General features: G+C 46.5%; 1 protein-coding gene across 1 annotated transcript in view; it reads right to left on the bottom strand.

Moving 5' to 3' along the window:
* Nucleotides 1–5,034: 5,034 nt before the first annotated feature.
* The window catches only part of sdccag8 (SHH signaling and ciliogenesis regulator sdccag8), a 29,197-nt gene continuing 16,505 nt past the window's right edge, over nt 5,035–17,726 (bottom strand). The window contains exons 15-18 of the mRNA XM_067235774.1: nt 15,637–15,745; nt 14,053–14,184; nt 5,381–5,507; nt 5,035–5,285 (exon numbers count right to left, since the gene is read on the bottom strand). Coding sequence (XP_067091875.1) covers nt 5,265–5,285; nt 5,381–5,507; nt 14,053–14,184; nt 15,637–15,745 — 389 coding nt within the window. The 3' untranslated portion in view covers nt 5,035–5,264. The remainder of the gene's footprint in view (nt 5,286–5,380; nt 5,508–14,052; nt 14,185–15,636; nt 15,746–17,726) is intronic.

Here is a 17,726-nt window from a genome sequence, read left to right as displayed (position 1 = left end):
TGTGTGTGTGTATGAACAGAGAAGGAAGAGCACGATTTGGCTACTTCAAGCAGAAGGTGTCCGGTGTTCGGCTTTTCTGTGGCTTGTCCAGGTGCTCTCAGAGCCCTGTCATTCTCCATGGAACGTACATACAAACCATCATCCGTGTCGCTCATCTAGGAGAAATATAGTTTGAGGAGGTACAGGAATCTAAACTGCCAGTTTTAGTTCTCTCAGGACCACACACACCATCACCAACAACAAACAGACAGCAGTCTCTCTCTCTCTTACTCTATCTCTCTATCTCTCTCTCTCTCTCTCTCTCTCTCTCTCTCTCTCTCTCTCTCTCAGTTAAAGGTACTACTTGCTGTGCTTTGCAGAGTGTATAGCAGCCAGTACTACTCAAACAGGGCTCAATACTCGACCAACGCTCAAAACCTAGGACTCTGGACTCCTGTGTCAGACAAACTGTCATTACTTTTTTTTAAATTTAGTCTTACGTCTTGTTTGTTGACAAAGCTGTGATTTAATTTTTTCCTGTGAAACCAGCCATCAGAATCGTTTGTTTTAAACACTTTGGGATTGCGCTCTGCCAATACTCAGTTTTACTGTGTAAACGTGTGTGTGTGTAGGATTTGAAAGGGCCCGAAGGCACTGCAGCACTGTTGGCTGTAAGCCTCCTGTGAATCTGAACTGTGGCATTTAGGAAACTACAGAACGCCAACCAAGATGCAGTTCAAACTGTGGTGAGAGAGGACGAGTATAAACTCCCATGTACAATGGTCCCTACGGCTCAGAATGTTCCCCAGTGCAGTCCACTCTGCAGATGCTTCAGTCCCTACAATCCAGACACACGTCATCACAAGCAAACATCATACCACTCTGCTATCTGTAAAGCTCAATGTTAGTCGTCGATCTTATGGCGAACAGCAAGATGGTGGCTGTCTACTGCCAGTATAGGACCTGGAGACAGAGTAGCTTCTGGGGTTTGAGGGCAGAGAGGTTGGGGACAAGGGGGTCAACATAGTGTAACAACCAGAGTGATGTTCCACAAGGGAAAGGGGGCCTAGTACCTCGAGGAGAAAGATAAATAACTTGACACACACAGGACTGATGTCTATAGACCGTGAGAAGGCTGATCAGAGGACAGTGGTTCATTTGTAAGACAGTTCTGGCTTCTTCATATTCTGTTATTTATTTGTTAGTGATTTTTTTGGTTTCTATAACATCATATTATATTGTAATTGTTGTATTGTCCAGTTTTCTGGATGAAAAAGGCACCTCTAAAATGGCTGACGAATGTAGATGATCACATGACCACAGTTAGTTTTTGCTCTCATTTTAATACTTTGTTTCTTTGTTCTCTGACCAAAATGGGATGGAAAGAAGACAGTGTAGTTTTGTTGTTTTTCTGTTAGCGAACCAAGCTAGGGTTCATGTTTTTACGAGACACGTTTTCTCTCCTCACGCCGACCTGGGGTGCTCTCTGGAGCCGACCTGGGGTGCTCTCTGGAGCTCACCTGGGGAGCTCTCTGGAGCTCACCTGGGGTGCTCTCTGGAGCTCACCTGGGGTGCTCTCTGGAGCTCACCTGGGGTGCTCTCTGGAGCTCACCTGGGGTGCTCTCTGGAGCCGACCTGGGGTGCTCTCTGGAGCTCACCTGGGGTGCTCTCTGGAGCTCACCTGGGGTGCTCTCTGGAGCTCACCTGAGGTGCTCTCTGGAGCTCACCTGGGGTGCTCTCTGGAGCTCACCTGGGGTGCTCTCTGGAGCTCACCTGGGGTGCTCTCTGGAGCTCACCTGGGGTGCTCTCTGGAGCTCACCTGGGGTGCTCTCTGGAGCTCACCTGGGGTGCTCTCTGGAGCTGACGTCTCAATAGCATTTCCTCTATCGGCTCTTTCAATCTTTACTGTTTAGAGAATGGTGGCGATACACTGCTGTTTAACTGCATTATACTAGAAACCAAACCCAGTTTAGAGGCATCTATACAGACAGGAAAGTGATTAGTTGAGTAGGAGTGATGTATGAAAAGAGTGGAGGAAAGAGGAAGTAGTTCAGGAGATATGGGGGGGGGGGTGGATTTGAAACAGATGGAACAATTTGGAAAGGGATGGATTAGAGATGAATGGAGGGGGAAGGAGAGGAAGATGGATAGAGTGGTTAAAGAACAGAAGAATTTGGTAGACACGTGAATGTAACGGTATGAACCACAGATAGACCAAAGCTGACGGTGTGTCTAGGGCTAGTTTGGTTAACACAGCAGCACACATTCCCACATTACAGTCTAAACATACTGGCTATAAGTGATCTTTTGTTTGAGTGTTTGTAAACGGTTTGATTGTGGACCAGTGACAAGAAGGCTCAATAGGGTGGTGAGAACAGGAGAGATGGTATTAAAGACACTCATAATAAAGGATGTCTATCTTGGGATAGAAAATACTATGTACTATAAATATACTTTATAAAAATGTTATGGAGTTTTATAGCAGGCATGAGAGAGGTTTGAGACGATGGTTCACAGCAGGTTGGGTTGTAAGGTTTTCATGTTTAGTTGTTAGAGCAGGGTGTAGGTTTGTTTGATTTGAGGCACACTGCAGCACTGTTTTGTTCTCAAAATCACAAGGATGTAGCTTTATGGTCAGGTGGGACCCTCTGCAGATTATTCTCAGTAAATCCAGCACATTGAAAGAATATGAAGGTATTTTCACCCAGGATGGTCCTGTGGTTCATAATATCTTTGTACTGAGTTGTGTGTAGGTGCTCAGTTTGGTCCAGTGTTTGATCTCATGTCTTCCTACACAGTCTTAATCACGTCTATTTCTGTGTGAGAGATCGGTGTAGCCACCAGGGAAAGCAACATCTAGATGTTTGGCTCTAAGGTGATTTATTTGAAACAAATGTTTGTATTCATTGATGTTTTTTTTCTTTCTCTTAATTGATTATTAACTTTTATTTATTTATTTTTGTTTTTATTTATGAAATTGTATTTAATTGAATGTGGTTGAATTTATTTAGTATTGTTTTTGGTCTAAAGGTTATACGGATTATCTGCAGTTTAGTTTTGAAGAATTGCAGGCTTGGGTGGTGGGTGCTGTGCAGCTCTTATTGATCTGTGTCCTGAGACACGTGTGAGAAAGGGAGGTGGGGGGTGCATGTAGAGGTCCTCAATAACATGACATTGGAGGTCCAAAACCATCATACTCTTTAGAATCCATAGCAACAACAAAAAATAACATATAAAAAAAAACAATTGAAACTAAAACATTTGAGCTTTGCGCCTATGGCAGCACTTTCATATTCACTACTGTTTTTATATAATCCATAGAAACATTGCCCTATGCTTGGACATAAAAAGAATACATGCTAATAAGAAAAGTGATGGAGAGGTGGAGACACATCTTCATCTACCTACTGTGGGTCTGTAAAGATGTCCTGTGTCTGCAGAGTGGGGGAACCGCTGTGTGGACCATCCAGACCAGAAGAACCACCTAGCAACAGGTGGCCTGTATTAGCCCAAATGGAGATCCGGGTCTGTGGGCCTTAAGCCTTCCCAGGACTCCTTCTCTGGTCAGCAGCTACTTCCTCCAAGGTTAAAGGTTAGAGGAAGTAAGCTGAAGTGAACTCTGATTGGAGAGGGAGGGGCTGAATGATATCCTTGACTCTGATGGATGTCATTGTTCAGTCCTTACTAACTGCAGGGTGATATTTTACACCTGAACAGACACACTTTGCTGCTACTGTTTGTATTGTCTACAACAGATTCTCTTGTTATCTTGCTCCTGGTAGTGTATTATGAAAGAGCATGAAATGTAAAGTATTTATTTAAAAACAAGAGACAAATCTGTAAAAAAACAAAATAAGCAAAAAAACGACTATAACTTGTAAATTAATTTCATGTCCATGTAGCTTTAGAGTGTGAGACCTCGCTAGCTCTCAGTGAGTCAGTCAATCGCAAGGTTCATGTTCAGGTCCATTGTGTGGGGTCAGGGGTCAGGGTGGAAAGACTAGACCTGATGAGTACAGAGACTAAACTGTCATATCGGAGATGCGAACAAGGTTCCCCCGGCAAAAATCTGTTTTTGTACACTGTACATCCTTAGTATTTTTACACGTAAAGGTAAATGATAGGATGCACATTATTTTACTTCGTACAGATGGCTTAAATAAAGCACTATGTCAATCTGCTAACAGTCTGTGTGGTCCTTATGTTTGTGTGTGTATTTACTGTATGTATTTCAGAGATGTCAAAAGTACACACATTCTTCACTCAAGTAAAAGTACAGATACTTATGTTTAAAAGTTGAAGTGCTGAGTACACTTTTTCACTCAAGTTTAAGTAAAGAAGTATGGGCTCTGACATATATACTTAAGTAAAAGTAACCATTACTACTACCTGTTTTAGTGTCACACTTAACTGGACCTTACATCATATTAATACATTAATACAAAAATACACTATATATAGACACGCAGCGCATTCGCCAGAATTCTTTTTTGACATCAACAATTTCTAACATCTCCCTCATATGGCCATGGGTGATCAGGAATGTTTATATTCTCTGTCATGTCGACATTGCTAACTCCCTCAGCCTGATCCACAACGTCTTGTTGCCTTCTGCCTTGCTCCATGGTAGCTTCGTAGACTATCTAGCTTCGTAGACTAGCAAACGTTGTGCGCAGTTGCGCTATGTGCAGCGTGATAGCAAGGAAATAAAAAAAGGTGCACAATGACAAGAAATAATATTGATCCAGAGCCATGTATTGATCATGCCACCAAATACAGATTAAAACTAAGGTATCGAGCCTGGTTTGAAAATGTCAGAAGTAGAAATATTCTGAAAGTAAAAATGTGTCCGAATTGTTTTTGTGAAGAAAAGTACTGATACCAGACAAGTGTACTTAAGTACTTTGTTACTGAGAAGTACATTTTCGTAAATTTGTATTTTGTACTTCGTTACTTCCCATCTCTGATGTATTTATATATTATTTGTTTATATACATACAGTATGCATACATGGGTGTATGCATGTATATGTGTATTAATTGCATTACTATGATCCCAGTTTTAGAAACATTTATTCAAAGTGAAATTCCTAGTTAAGAATCACCTTTTTCCAATTAGATTCTCATAAAAAAGCACATCCACTTTCGGCTAATACAGAGAAAATACAAATGTTTTCTAAATAACACAATTACAAACACTACTCCATAATTCATGACAAATACATAGAGTTTGACAAGTGTTGCAGAGGGGGATGTCTGGATGATGGGGCCTTATGTTGCCAGGCATCAGCTATTAGCACTAGGTAACTGAAAAAAGAGAACATTTACAAAAGGTAAAAACAAACACATTGCCAAACGACTCTCTCTTGCTCTTTATTGCACAGGCACAAACACATCTCTACCTGTATGCGTAGGTTCTGCATCTCCTCAGTGAGGACGTGGCGTTCTTGTGTAAGCTGGTTCTGTCTGGCCAGCAACTCCAACACCTGCTGGGCACTGGACTGGCAGTGCTGGTCTAACTGCTGGAGCCTACACGCACGCACGCACGCACACGCACGCGCACACGCACACGCACACGCACACGCACACGCACACGCACACGCACACACACACACACACACACACACACACACACACACACACACACACACAAGGATATATAATACAACTGCTGTTGACAATATAAAACTATGGGTTGATGGGAACATCCTCATTACTGCTCCAATAATGAGTTCTCCCAGGCTCTGAGCCACCATGTCTCTCCCTGCTGCAGCCCAGTGACAATGAGGCCTTTCATCCTGGGGTTAGGAGGGGGGTGAGGGGCATTGGGGGGGTCATAGTTGTTCCCACCAGCCCATTCAAATATCTCCTCCTCCCCTCCTCAAGTAAAACAAAGCTAACTCACAGGCCAGGAATGCACTACATTAGCATACGCATCCAGCCGCACGCAGATCCACACACTGGAGCCCTGATGAGAGTGTAGTTTAGTCTGGAGCCCGGAATCCAGGCTGCTCGCTTGTGTGTTTGCTGACCGTCTCACTCGACATGCAGAGAGAAACTGTCCTTCTGTCTGCTTAAGAAGTTCCGTCTCTCGATGTCCTAGATCCATCACTTCACTAAGGGAGGAGGAGATGGAAGGAGAGGAGAGTGGGGGGGGGGGGGGGGGGGGTGGCCTCTAGCTGTTGCTGAAGGGGGAGACAGATGCCCCTGCCCTGCTGGCAGTGGCACTGCCGTCTGTGCAGGGGTAAGCCCCCCCCCCCTCCCCCTGAAAGCCCCCCCCCCCCCCCCCCCCCCCCCCCTTCCCCCCCGTGAGAGCTGGAGCAGGCGGGGGCTGGCCAGCTTGTCCCAGCATCGGGCCTGCTGTGCTGGAGGCCGGAGCTGCAGCCTCCACAGCCTGGCACCAAGCTAACAGGGCTGGGCAGCATTATGCGTCAGAGCCCCCACCCCCCCCACCCCCCCACCACCACCACAGACATGCCGCCCCCCCACACAGCAGGACGTTGCCACGTCAACCACCCAGCGCACACTGCCCCGCTGAGGGTGATGGTGACACGCAACCGTCATACCACATGCACACGCAGAGAGGAGCGACGGGAAGCAAAAGTTCTCTGTTTCTGAGGACGTATGATTATTTTAGAGCCTTACATAGTAACAAGAAACGACAAGTGTTCATGTTAAACCGGCTCCCCTTCCTCCTCCCCCTCCCCCTCCTCCTCCTCCTCCTCTCTGTGCAACAATCACTGAGGCTGTCCTGTCTATTTGTTTGGTCACGAATCCCACCGTCGTGTTTGGCTGGCGAGGCCCAGTGCAGAGCAGCCAGTCCAGTCAGACAAGCCAGTTAGTCAGCAGTGACGTATCAGTCAAGCCACTCAGTCAAGACTGGTAGTCAACACCACCGATTTCAGCACAGAACTGTACAGCCAAACTCCAGCTCTATCACAGTGTCATGTCCTCGGACAAGCTTGGAACTCAGCCCCAATCACAGTTCCTGCTCCCAGCCTTGCCCGAGTCCCAAACCCCGGTCCTATAGTAGCCCCAGCCCCGACCCCTGACCCCTAGTCCCAGCCCCGACCCCTAGTCCCAGCCCCAACCCCTGACCCCTAGTCCCAGCCCCTGACCCCTAGTCCCAGCCCCTGACCCCTAGTCCCAGCCCCGACCCCTAGTCCCAGCCCCTGACCCCTAGTCCCAGCCCCGACCCCTGAGCCCTAGTCCCAGCGAGAGACACACAACACTGATGCAGTCTGTCTGCATCTTAATCTGGTACACAACTTCTCTGAGCCTCATCTTCCTTTGGCTCTGACTTCACTTTCTGGGGTGAGGCTGGAGCAAAGGTAAGGCTGGAGGACCAGGCTGAGGGTGGGGTAAGGTAGGGAGGGAGGGAGACAGAAAGGTAGGTAGGAAAGAAGGTTCACGGTTCTGGAGAGGTTGAAGCTCAAACAGAAAATTCAAGGGTGAGGTCGGGGGTGAGGTTTGGGAGGGTAACAGGGGCAGGAGGGGTGAGTGTAGCTCCTGAGAGGGCCTCCACATGAGTTTTTCCACCCAGCCATTCACCAAGCCAATCCAATAATGCCCCTGTATCCACTGGCACACAACTTCATTAGCTTTTTAAAACAGCTTAGCATTAGCTTAGCATTAAGGCTCTGCCCCCCTTTCCACATGCCAGCCAGGCTAGCTGGCTGTCTGGCTGGTGCCCACTGCTGAGATGGCTGAGGTGAGGAATTAGAGGGGAGGGAGGAGTTAAGGAGGGGTTAAGGAGGAGGGGGTTGGTTAGGAGGGAGTAAGGATGTGAGGTGGGGAGTTATGAGATGAGGTGGGAGGTTGGGGGAGATTGAATATGTGAGGTGGGGAGTAAGGGGGGGGAGTAAGGATGTGACATGGGAGGTTAGGGGGGCAGTGAGGAGGGGCGGAAGGTTGGCGAGCCGAGTCTTAGACGTCCCGCTGACCTGGTGAAAGGACACCATCTGCTGGATCCAATGGCAAACTGGGAGAAAGACCAAGACAACGACACACACACGCACTTCATCAAAAGGTAGCAGCTACATATCGTTTTCTTGGTCTCCCATGTTATTTGTGTGGATGTGTGCTCATCCCTCTTCTTAAACCACACAGTGTCCAAGAAGTCCCAATGGCCATGCTGTGTTCCAGGCTGGGCCTGATCCAGAGAGCCACACAGCCTCAGTGTGGAATACAAGCAGCATGTTACACCCCATCTCAACGTTCCTCTCTGAATGAGTCTTGAACACACCTTTCTGCTGGACAGCCTCACAGAATTGGTCACATGAAGCTGACCTCTGCTTTCAGACAGAAACCTCATTTACCACCTACACACACAATCACTCACTCGCTCGCATGCACAAACACTATCCTGGCACCACGGTTGAATTCACAGGTGACCAGGGTATACTTTGTTTGTGCAGTGTGTGTGTTTATGTGTATGCTTGTTTACAAGAGATCCACCAGAGACTGTTGTCAGCTTTGTACAGTTAAGTGTGTGTGTGTGTGTGTGTGTGTATGTCCTACAGCCATGTTCCAGGAGGAGGGAACCCCATATTCTGTCTGAGCGTGACAGGGGAACCTGCAGACAACGCACAGCCCCCACAGGGGAGAGGAGGCCCAAGTCTTTGGTGCATCCCAGGGGCATGTGTGTGTATGTGTGACTGCCATTAGGCTGGCAGGCTTTACCTTGCACTGTAGTTCTAGCCTCCAAATACAACTGGCACTACACTACCCACCATCCCCTGGGGGCCACACTGTTAATGTTGTGGCTAATCACGCTGGATGTTGCTCTGGAAACACGCACGCACACAGTACACACAACGTAAAGTACTCAGGATCCGCGCAGGTCATTTACAGTACATCACCCTCACCTATGTCGATCTCGAAATCTCTCTTATTTTTCTCAATCGCTCCCACTGCATAACAGATTCTGCAGTTATGCAACATTCATATCAACCCCAAATCTCGGCCACCTCAAACAGCCCAGCCGGGAGCCTGGGTATCAGAGGCAGGGAGAGGGGGGTCTGGCCTGGGGGGGGACGAGGGGGGAGTGAAGAATGCAGGCAGACTGCCTTGGCTAGCCTGGTTAAAACAATACCGCCAGGGGCAGCCTGCAGCTGCTCCACACACACACACACCCATACAAGCCCGTACCCCAGTTCATATCTAGAACGGCACTGAACTGATGTGTGTGTGTGTTGGTTCTGTGGGATCTGCCTAGCGGGCATGAACACTCCCCCCCCCCCCAACCTGTTAGGAACAGAGAGGCCTGTTGTTGCTCGTGGTCTCATTCATGTTTTATCCTCATGTCCTCATTTCATCTGAGCGGGGAGCGAGGGAATGGACTTGTTAACACAGCACCCAGGAGGCCAGGATCAGATCTGGGTGAACTATCCCATAGTCCTCTAGGCCTATCCCATAGACCGCCTATAGACCTACCCTATAGACCTATCCCATAGTACTCTCTAAAGTCTAGACCTACCCTAGAGTTCAGGTATGGGCGGTACTAGTTTTAGGAGGAGTAGGCTATTACAACAGCAATGAACTTAACTTCAAACTCATTGAAAATCAACCAAGCCTACATCAAAGTCCTAATGGTTCATCTGAGTGGGTGAGAGTGTGTGTGTGTGTGTGATGAGAGAATGGTGGTGCTGTGTTAGGAGTTTATGGCTGTTGATCTGATGTTCCGCTCAGCAACGCTCCAGCTTGCACGCCCCTGGGTACAACCTTGCGCCTGGGCTGTAAAACTGTATGTGTGTGTGTGTGCGCTTTCGTATGTGTCCCAGCGTCAGAGCTGTAAAGCCACCGTTTGACAATGCTCTTTCAGCAAGCCGCCCTGCCGTGGCCCCCGGCAACAAAGGCCAGCTGGGTGGAGGAGAGAGAGACAGAGGGAGGGTGACGGAGAGAGAAAGTGTGACTCTGTAGCACCACCCAGAGGCCAGTGGAAGAGAGGCAATCCACAAGAGAAGGTACCGACCTCAGGAGAGAGAGGGCTTTCGTTACGACAGGAAACAAATCTGTCAATCAGAGAACAGAATCTGAATACAAATTTTGAAACTTTACAATTTCACATGAATGTAAAACGATCTGTTTTGATATTGCACAACTTACAGACTGTCACCCTCTCAGTCTGCGCTCCAACACAGGCCACCACAGTATGGATATCAAGCAATCAAAGTATGGTAATAATCCCCTCATCCTTTACCACTTCTGCTACCCAACCATATGATCCCATGCACAAAGACAGAGACACACACACACATACCTCATACACACACACACTCCTACATATCCTGGCCTCTGCCAACTTCATTTGCAAATGAAAAGTTTGAGGAGAGTCTTCTTGCTTCTGGGGGATGGCAGCTCAGTGTGTGTCGTGGGAGGGGAGTGTGTGTGTGTGTGCGTGCGTATGCGTGTGTGGCAGGGAACCAGATGAAGCAGCCTCGGCCCGAGGGCCGACGTCTCCCCCCGGCAACAGCAAGCCTGTTCCCAGCCTGCCGCGACCATTTGTTCCATTAGCCAATCTCCTGGAGCCCTTCTCCTCCACACAGCTCCAACAACTGCCTGCTCTCCTCACACACATGTCCCTCCATCCCTCGCTCCTCTCCTCCAGACGCGCACACCATCTTTCTTTATGGGGCCATATGGCCCACAGAAGCCTGTAGATTTTGCAGCACATCTGCGTATACATTACCGCCTCTCCTTAAAGGGCCGCCAAGCAAGACGCCACAGTGACACACACAGTGACTGTGTGTGTGCATGCGCGTCTGAGAGCCGAGGGAGCGTATTTGTATGTGTATGCAAATGTGTGTGAAGGTGTGTGTGTGTGTGGCTGTGTGTGTGTTAGTGATAATTGGTGCAGCAGCATGCTGGCAGCTGCGGGGGTGATAGTGTTTTATGGATTTGTGTGTGTGTGTGTTCACACAGCGAGGCGCAGTGGAGGAAGAAGTTCGGAGGCTGAACCAACAAGTGAAGCGATGAGGGCAGAACCAAGTCCAGCACAGTCGAAACCACTGACCTGCTCTGTCCAGATACACTAACAACTCTCAGGATGTGCCTGTCATCCAGACATTACAGATCACTCTCGGAAACCTTTCAGGGATTAAGAGAAGTTCAACTGTACCTGACAGTAGACTACCCCACCAAGACTGTGCTGCATTACAAGAATATCTTCTTCTTTCTCCTTCCTCTCTCACACTGAGGAAGAAGACCAAACGAAGGGGGCGGTTTGGCCAGGTCCTGACCCCAGTCATCCAACACAACCTCTCTACAGGATCATCCTCTGTCAGGACATAACCCTGTTCGAGAAATAATTACCATACAGTATATTTTGTTTTGATGTAATCAAAATCTACAAATAAGATAATGCAATTTTTTTCTTTCGTACAGTAATAGTACATACAAATTAAAAACAGGTTACTTAGGTTTAAATATGTAAATTAAAGTAGTTCCCATGAAGTACATAATACATACTTCATTTATAGTATTTCTATTGTCATTTCTTAAACTAATGGCATGCACAAATGAGCATGCCCTCTCATTGTACGCAAGCGTGAATGTCAGCGCTACCTTGGAACTGTCATTTCATCTTCAGCAATAATGGAGCACAAACAACCTTCGCCCATTTCAATGCATATATATGACAGAAATACAAATGATAAACTCTAATACCGACATATAAAATACGGATTTGTACTAAAAACAACCATATTCCCTGAGCAAAAAATAAATAAATGTATTACTTCTAACATTGTTCTATGTGGAATAATATTGTTTTCACAAAATAATTATACAAAATGTAAATCCTACACATCTAGGATCTATTTAATGTTCGTTTTAATTCACGCCAGCCTTTCATTCTGAATTGCCTCACTAATCTCTGGGCAAAAAACCCAGAAATACATACTGAGATAAATAAATAAATTAGAAAGCCGAGCAGCAAAACATTGTGTGCTAAAACCCCTGTGTAGCTTGGCATTCTGCTCCTAATGTAAAAATAAATCAAGCTGATTTTCCAAATGTTTTGTACGTGGCACGCTGTTGAGATTCTTCGCAGCACAGATTGTGCCCCGATCGAGAATATCTGAGTGGGGCGAGCTCTGAGTATTGGCGTGATCTTGGCGTGTTGGGCGAACCTGTGTGCACCAGCTTGTCAACACGTACACCTTAACCCTCCAGTGCCAAGGCGAGGTGCCCTCGGTGCACACGTCACACACACACACAACAATATGTATAGACCCAAACACACTCACTCACAAAGGGCAGATAACACTGGAGAATAAAACATCCTGTGACGAGTGGACTGGAGAATCAAATAAACTTCTACATTTGGGAGAAGATGGTGTTTCTGTGAGTGGAAGAAATCTTAAGTTGTACTTTTAGGAAATGTAATAAGAAATCATTCGGAGAACGGAGATGTTGAATGGCTGAACATCATCTGACAGTTTAATGAAAGGATGTTAATAAACAATGATATTCTTTCAATGAAATACTGATCAGAATTTTGAGGATTTGATTTTTTTTTTAAACGATGGAATTGGTAAAAGTAAACAATCTCTCTCTCATTTCGTTGCCATTTTCAGTGCAACTCCTTGCTTTTATCTGCAAGTTAGTTGGTGTTAACCATATGTGGTCCTAAAGTTGGAGCAGCGGACAGTGTGTGTGTGTATGTGTGTGTGTGTGTTGCAGAGCTAAGACAGCCTCTGTGCGCCCGCACAGCCTCGCCCACGTGGAGCGGCAGGCCGGCTGCCAGGCGCCGTGCCGCTCTGCACTCTGGGCCGCATGATTCACCAGAGAACAGGCCCCCGCAAACTGACACACACGTGAACAAACTAACACACACACATGTACAAGCTGACACACACATGCACGCACAGACTGACACACACGCATGTACAAGCTGACACACAGTCAGGTCCATAAATATTTGGACATTGACACAATTTTCATCATTTTGGCTCTGTATACCACCACAATGGATTTGAAATGAAACAATCAAGATGTGCTTTAAGTGCAGACTTTCAGCTTTCCATAGGATGTTGTTCCAGAACTGTACAGGCTCTTTTAGATGTTTTTTGGCAAACTGTAATCTGGTCTTCCTGTTTTTGAGACTCACCAATGGTTTACATCTTGTGGTGAACCCTCTGTATTTACTCTAGTGAAGTCTTCTCTTAATTGTTGACTTTGACACAAATACGCCTACCTCCTGGAGAGTGTTCTTGATCTGGCCAACTGTTGTGAAGGGGTTTTTCTTCACCAGGGAAAGAATTCTTCTGTCATCCACCACAGTTGTTTTCCGTGGTCTTCCGGGTCTTTTGGTGTTGCTGAGCTCACCAGTGCGTTCTTTCTTTTTAAGATACTTAAGATACATACTTGAAATGAACTCTAGACCTTTTATCTGCTCCTTGTCAATGAAATAACAAACTCCCTTTATGAGGGAATAACATACACCTGGCCATGGAACAGCTGAGCAGCCAATTGTCCAATTACTTTTGGTCCCTTAAAAAGGGGGGGGGGGGCACATATCAAATGTGTTGTAATTCCTACACTGTTCACCTGATTTCGATGTAAATACCCTGAAATTAAAGCTGAAAGTCTGCACTTAAAGCACATCTTGATTGTTTCATTTCAAATCCATTGTGGTGGTATACAGAGCCAAAATGATGAAAATTGTGTCAATGTCCAAATATTTATGGACCTGACTGTATGTACAAACTGACACACACGCATGCACAGACTGACACATACGCATCTGCAAACAGACACACACACACACACACTTACAAACGGACACACACACACACAAGGATGTAGACTTTGACATTCACATGCAAACTGGCACATGCATACACACACAAACTGAAACATAAATGCATTGTACAGTACAATTGGTTTTAACTGGTGCAACTAGTGATGTTTACTGCGTATACTGCCACAACAAACAATGACTTATTAGTGTGTGTGTGCGTGTGTGTTTGGGTGTTTGTGTGTGTGTGTGTGTATGGGTGTATGGGTGTGATTGTGAAGATGTATGTATTTGTGTGTGTGTGATTGTGAAGATGTGTGTGTGTGTGAGTACCTGTTCTTCATGCGCTGGTGCATCCTGCCATGCTGGACACACTGCTCCTCCATGTCAGCAGAGCGAGCCCTCAGCTTCTCCAGCATCTCCTCTAGATGCTGCTTCTCCAGGGCCATCTGCTCCACCTCGCCACTAGCATGCAAGGAACATTAATACCACGTTAACCAGCATAACCTACGCACCGTATAACAATAAGACTACGTGTAATTTTCATACTATTTTACTTTGAAGAAATATGTGAAGAAATATATAGAGCTGGGCAGTAACCAATCTAGGAATGGACAGGACATGAACATGACAGGATTGGAAAGTGTGTGTGAGTTTGTGTGTGTGTGTGTGTGTGTGCGTGTGTGTGTGTGTGTAGGCCTGGAGATGAGGGATCACCCTGTGTGTGTGTTTGTGCGTGTGTGCATACAGCTGTAAGAAAGAATGGAGTATAGTTGAGGGCAATGGCCAGAGTGTGGGTCTGTCTGGGCTAGCTAGCATTAGCCTGGCTGTGGTGTAGGGAAGGCCAGAGTGTGGGTCTGTCTGGGCTAGCTAGCATTAGCCTGGCTGTGGTGTAGGGAAGGCCAGAGTGTGGGTCTGTCTGGGCTAGCTAGCATTAGCCTGGCTGTGGTGTAGGGAAGGCCAGTGTGTGGGTCTGTCTGGGCTAGCTAGCATTAGCCTGGCTGTGGTGTAGGGAAGGCCAGTGTGTGGGTCTGTCTGGGCTAGCTAGCATTAGCCTGGCTCTGGTGTAGGGAAGGCCAGAGTGTGGGTCTGTCTGGCCCAGCTAGGCTGACGGACGGCAGGGCTTTAGACGCTACATTGAACATGGTGCTCCAGGAGCAACAACGGCCTGCAGACACACTACAAACCACACCGTGGTGAAACACTACACACACACACACACACACACACACACACACACACACACACACACACACACACACACACACACACACACACACACACACACACACACACACACACACACACACACACACACACATACACACACACACACACACACACACACACACACACACACACACACACACACACACAGCAGATGTAAGGGCTGAGAAGTGTGTGTGTGTCTTTACTGTGGTGTATTGTGTGTAGAAAGGCCTGTGAGTGCACGTGCGTGCCTGTGAGTATTTGCGAAAGATCAGTGCTTGTGTGTGTTTGATCCTGTTGTATCTACGCTGCGCTGCTGAAGTTGGGGCGGTCTGGCAGTGCCAGATTGGGCTCTGTCATGTGACTAATGTGTTCCACAGCTCCAACAGTTGACCAAAGGCCTGAGGTGTCACACACGTGGAACATGCATGACCACAAACAGGGAAACGGCCCGAGCAGATTGGCGCGTCCCAGCGGCCTCCAGCCAGTGCCAGCCCAGGCCATGACTACAACATCACTGGTCATGCAGAGTGCTAGCAGATGGCCAGAGTAGACATGGATTATTCTTCTCTCCTCTCCTCCTTGCCTGCAGGTCAGGAAAAAAAACTCCCCTGGGCCTCACCTCCCTTGGCCTCTTCTGCTCTGACTTTACGTACTCCTGGCCTCACCTGCTCTTGTTTGCCCCAGCCTCACCTGGCCCAGCCTTACCTGCTAGTTTCAGTCAGTTCCTCCAGCCTGGCTCCCAGAATGCAACACTCCTCCTTTAGCTTCCCAATTAAGGCGTTCTGGGAGCTCAGCAGACTGTCGAGCTCCGCCGCTGTAAGGGATTATGGGAAGGGAGAGAAGTCAATGACCAGCTTGGTGAGTATGTCAGACGCTCATCCCACACCCAACACCCATGCTGAGAATGAATCATGGAGAGAAGTAAGAAAAACCAAACAGAAGGTTACATATGTTTCTTTGTGCTGTGGATCTAGCTTTGTAGGCATTCATCAAGCATTGAAGATAGCTGTGCATTGTTTGAAAGCGTTTGTATTTGCCAGGTTTTCACCCTTGTTCCTGCACACTCAAACGATATCGACCCGTCCTCTCAGAACACTCCAACGTTGGGCTTTGATCAGGCTTTGAAACTGTGCACGCTCTCTTCACAAAACATATGTCTATTTAAAAAGCACAATGCTCAAAGTTTGGATTGGAGAACAATCCACCTGCTCCACCATTCTGTTACAGTACAGTCAATGAAGGACTGTTTGTCTTTGAAAAAGTGATAAGGAGGAAGCACATCGACAGGAACAAACATGTCCAGCATGGTCCAAGGACAAGTGCGGGACCAGAAGGAAATAAGAAATCTGCCATTGCACATTCACTGAATATACTTTTTCTTACAAAGATGACAACTTTACTAGCACAATACTAGCATTTACCAAGAAAGGGTCCAAACATCAAACCCAGAGCCATTGTTCTGCGCTACGGCACCTTTGATTAGTTGTCTCTGCTACACCATCAGGGGGTGGGCTTTTTTGCTGCAAAGAATTAGCTAAGCTAGCCAAGATCTTCTCAAAACAAAAGCACTATTAAGTACTATTAATATTATTTTATTTTTAAAAGTAAACTTTGCAGTAGCATTAGGCTAGAGTAAATATAAAAAAATCAAATCAAATAACATGGACAAGTGTAAAAAGTAATTCAAGTGCATAATTCCACAGCTTTGTTGAATACTTATTTCTGATTCTAATAACAGAATTCGACATCTGTTACTTATGACAAGCAGATCGCTGCTATGAAGAACAGACCGTTGCTATTGACGATAACAGACTATTGTATTAGCAGAAGCAATAAAATCATTTCACAAAAATATTTTCTAATCAGAATTTCGTGTGAAATTATTGCTTTTTTCAGAAAGGAGCCATGTAATAAACAGGATACTGTACAGTGAGCAGTGTACAGATTGTGACCGAGATCCAATTACTCAAATTACCCTTCACATCGAGTCAGGTTTATTTTCAAATAATGATCGCATCACTGTACATTATCCCTTACTCATTGGACTCATCTATTATTCATTGCAGGGGGACAAATCGAGTGAACCCATAATATGAGAAAAATAAATTGCAATAGAAACAGTTCTGAGCCGGTCACACATTCATACAGTAGAGAGTGGATCTGTACACGCCTTCAGAGGAGCCCTGCAGAGCGTGACCATACGGGGGCTCAGGTCTGGAGGAGCAGGCCGAGGTAGTGGGCGTACAGTATGGTGGCAAGAGTCTGCCTGAAGACAGATAAAGAGCGGCTATTCTACAAAGGCTCTTCGTTTTTTACAGTGGGGGCCTGCAAAGACACACACAGGACATGGCACCCCTACAAACATATAGAGACACATATTGGGGAGGTAGTGTGACAATCTTCTTTTGGACCTACTGTGAAGTGAAACAACATGCACACGCACACAAACGGCATGCACACACGCACAAGACAGCATGTGCACACACACGCACAAAGCGTCAGTACACACACCAAAAAATATAAAGTTTTGTCTCTGCAGGAAACGTTGCCCAAAGAATGCTAATTAACAACCATGCTTTGAAAGCATCTGGGCATGTGTAGGACAGAAACATGGTATATAAAGACCAACAAAAACTGGCACCGGAAACAAACAGAGGACAAAGTGAGAGAGACAGTAAGAGCGAGAGATAAAGACACAGAGTGACAGAGAGAAAGAGGGAGAGAGAGAAAGAGAGGGAGAAATCTATCATCTAGAGGCGATTCGTCCAACGTTGACCAAAAACCAAACAGTTTAG

This window comes from Osmerus mordax, chromosome 5 (genome assembly GCF_038355195.1).
Source record: "Osmerus mordax isolate fOsmMor3 chromosome 5, fOsmMor3.pri, whole genome shotgun sequence".
NCBI classification, from domain to species: Eukaryota; Metazoa; Chordata; class Actinopteri; order Osmeriformes; family Osmeridae; genus Osmerus; species Osmerus mordax.
This window is presented reverse-complemented; position numbering and strand designations above follow the sequence as displayed.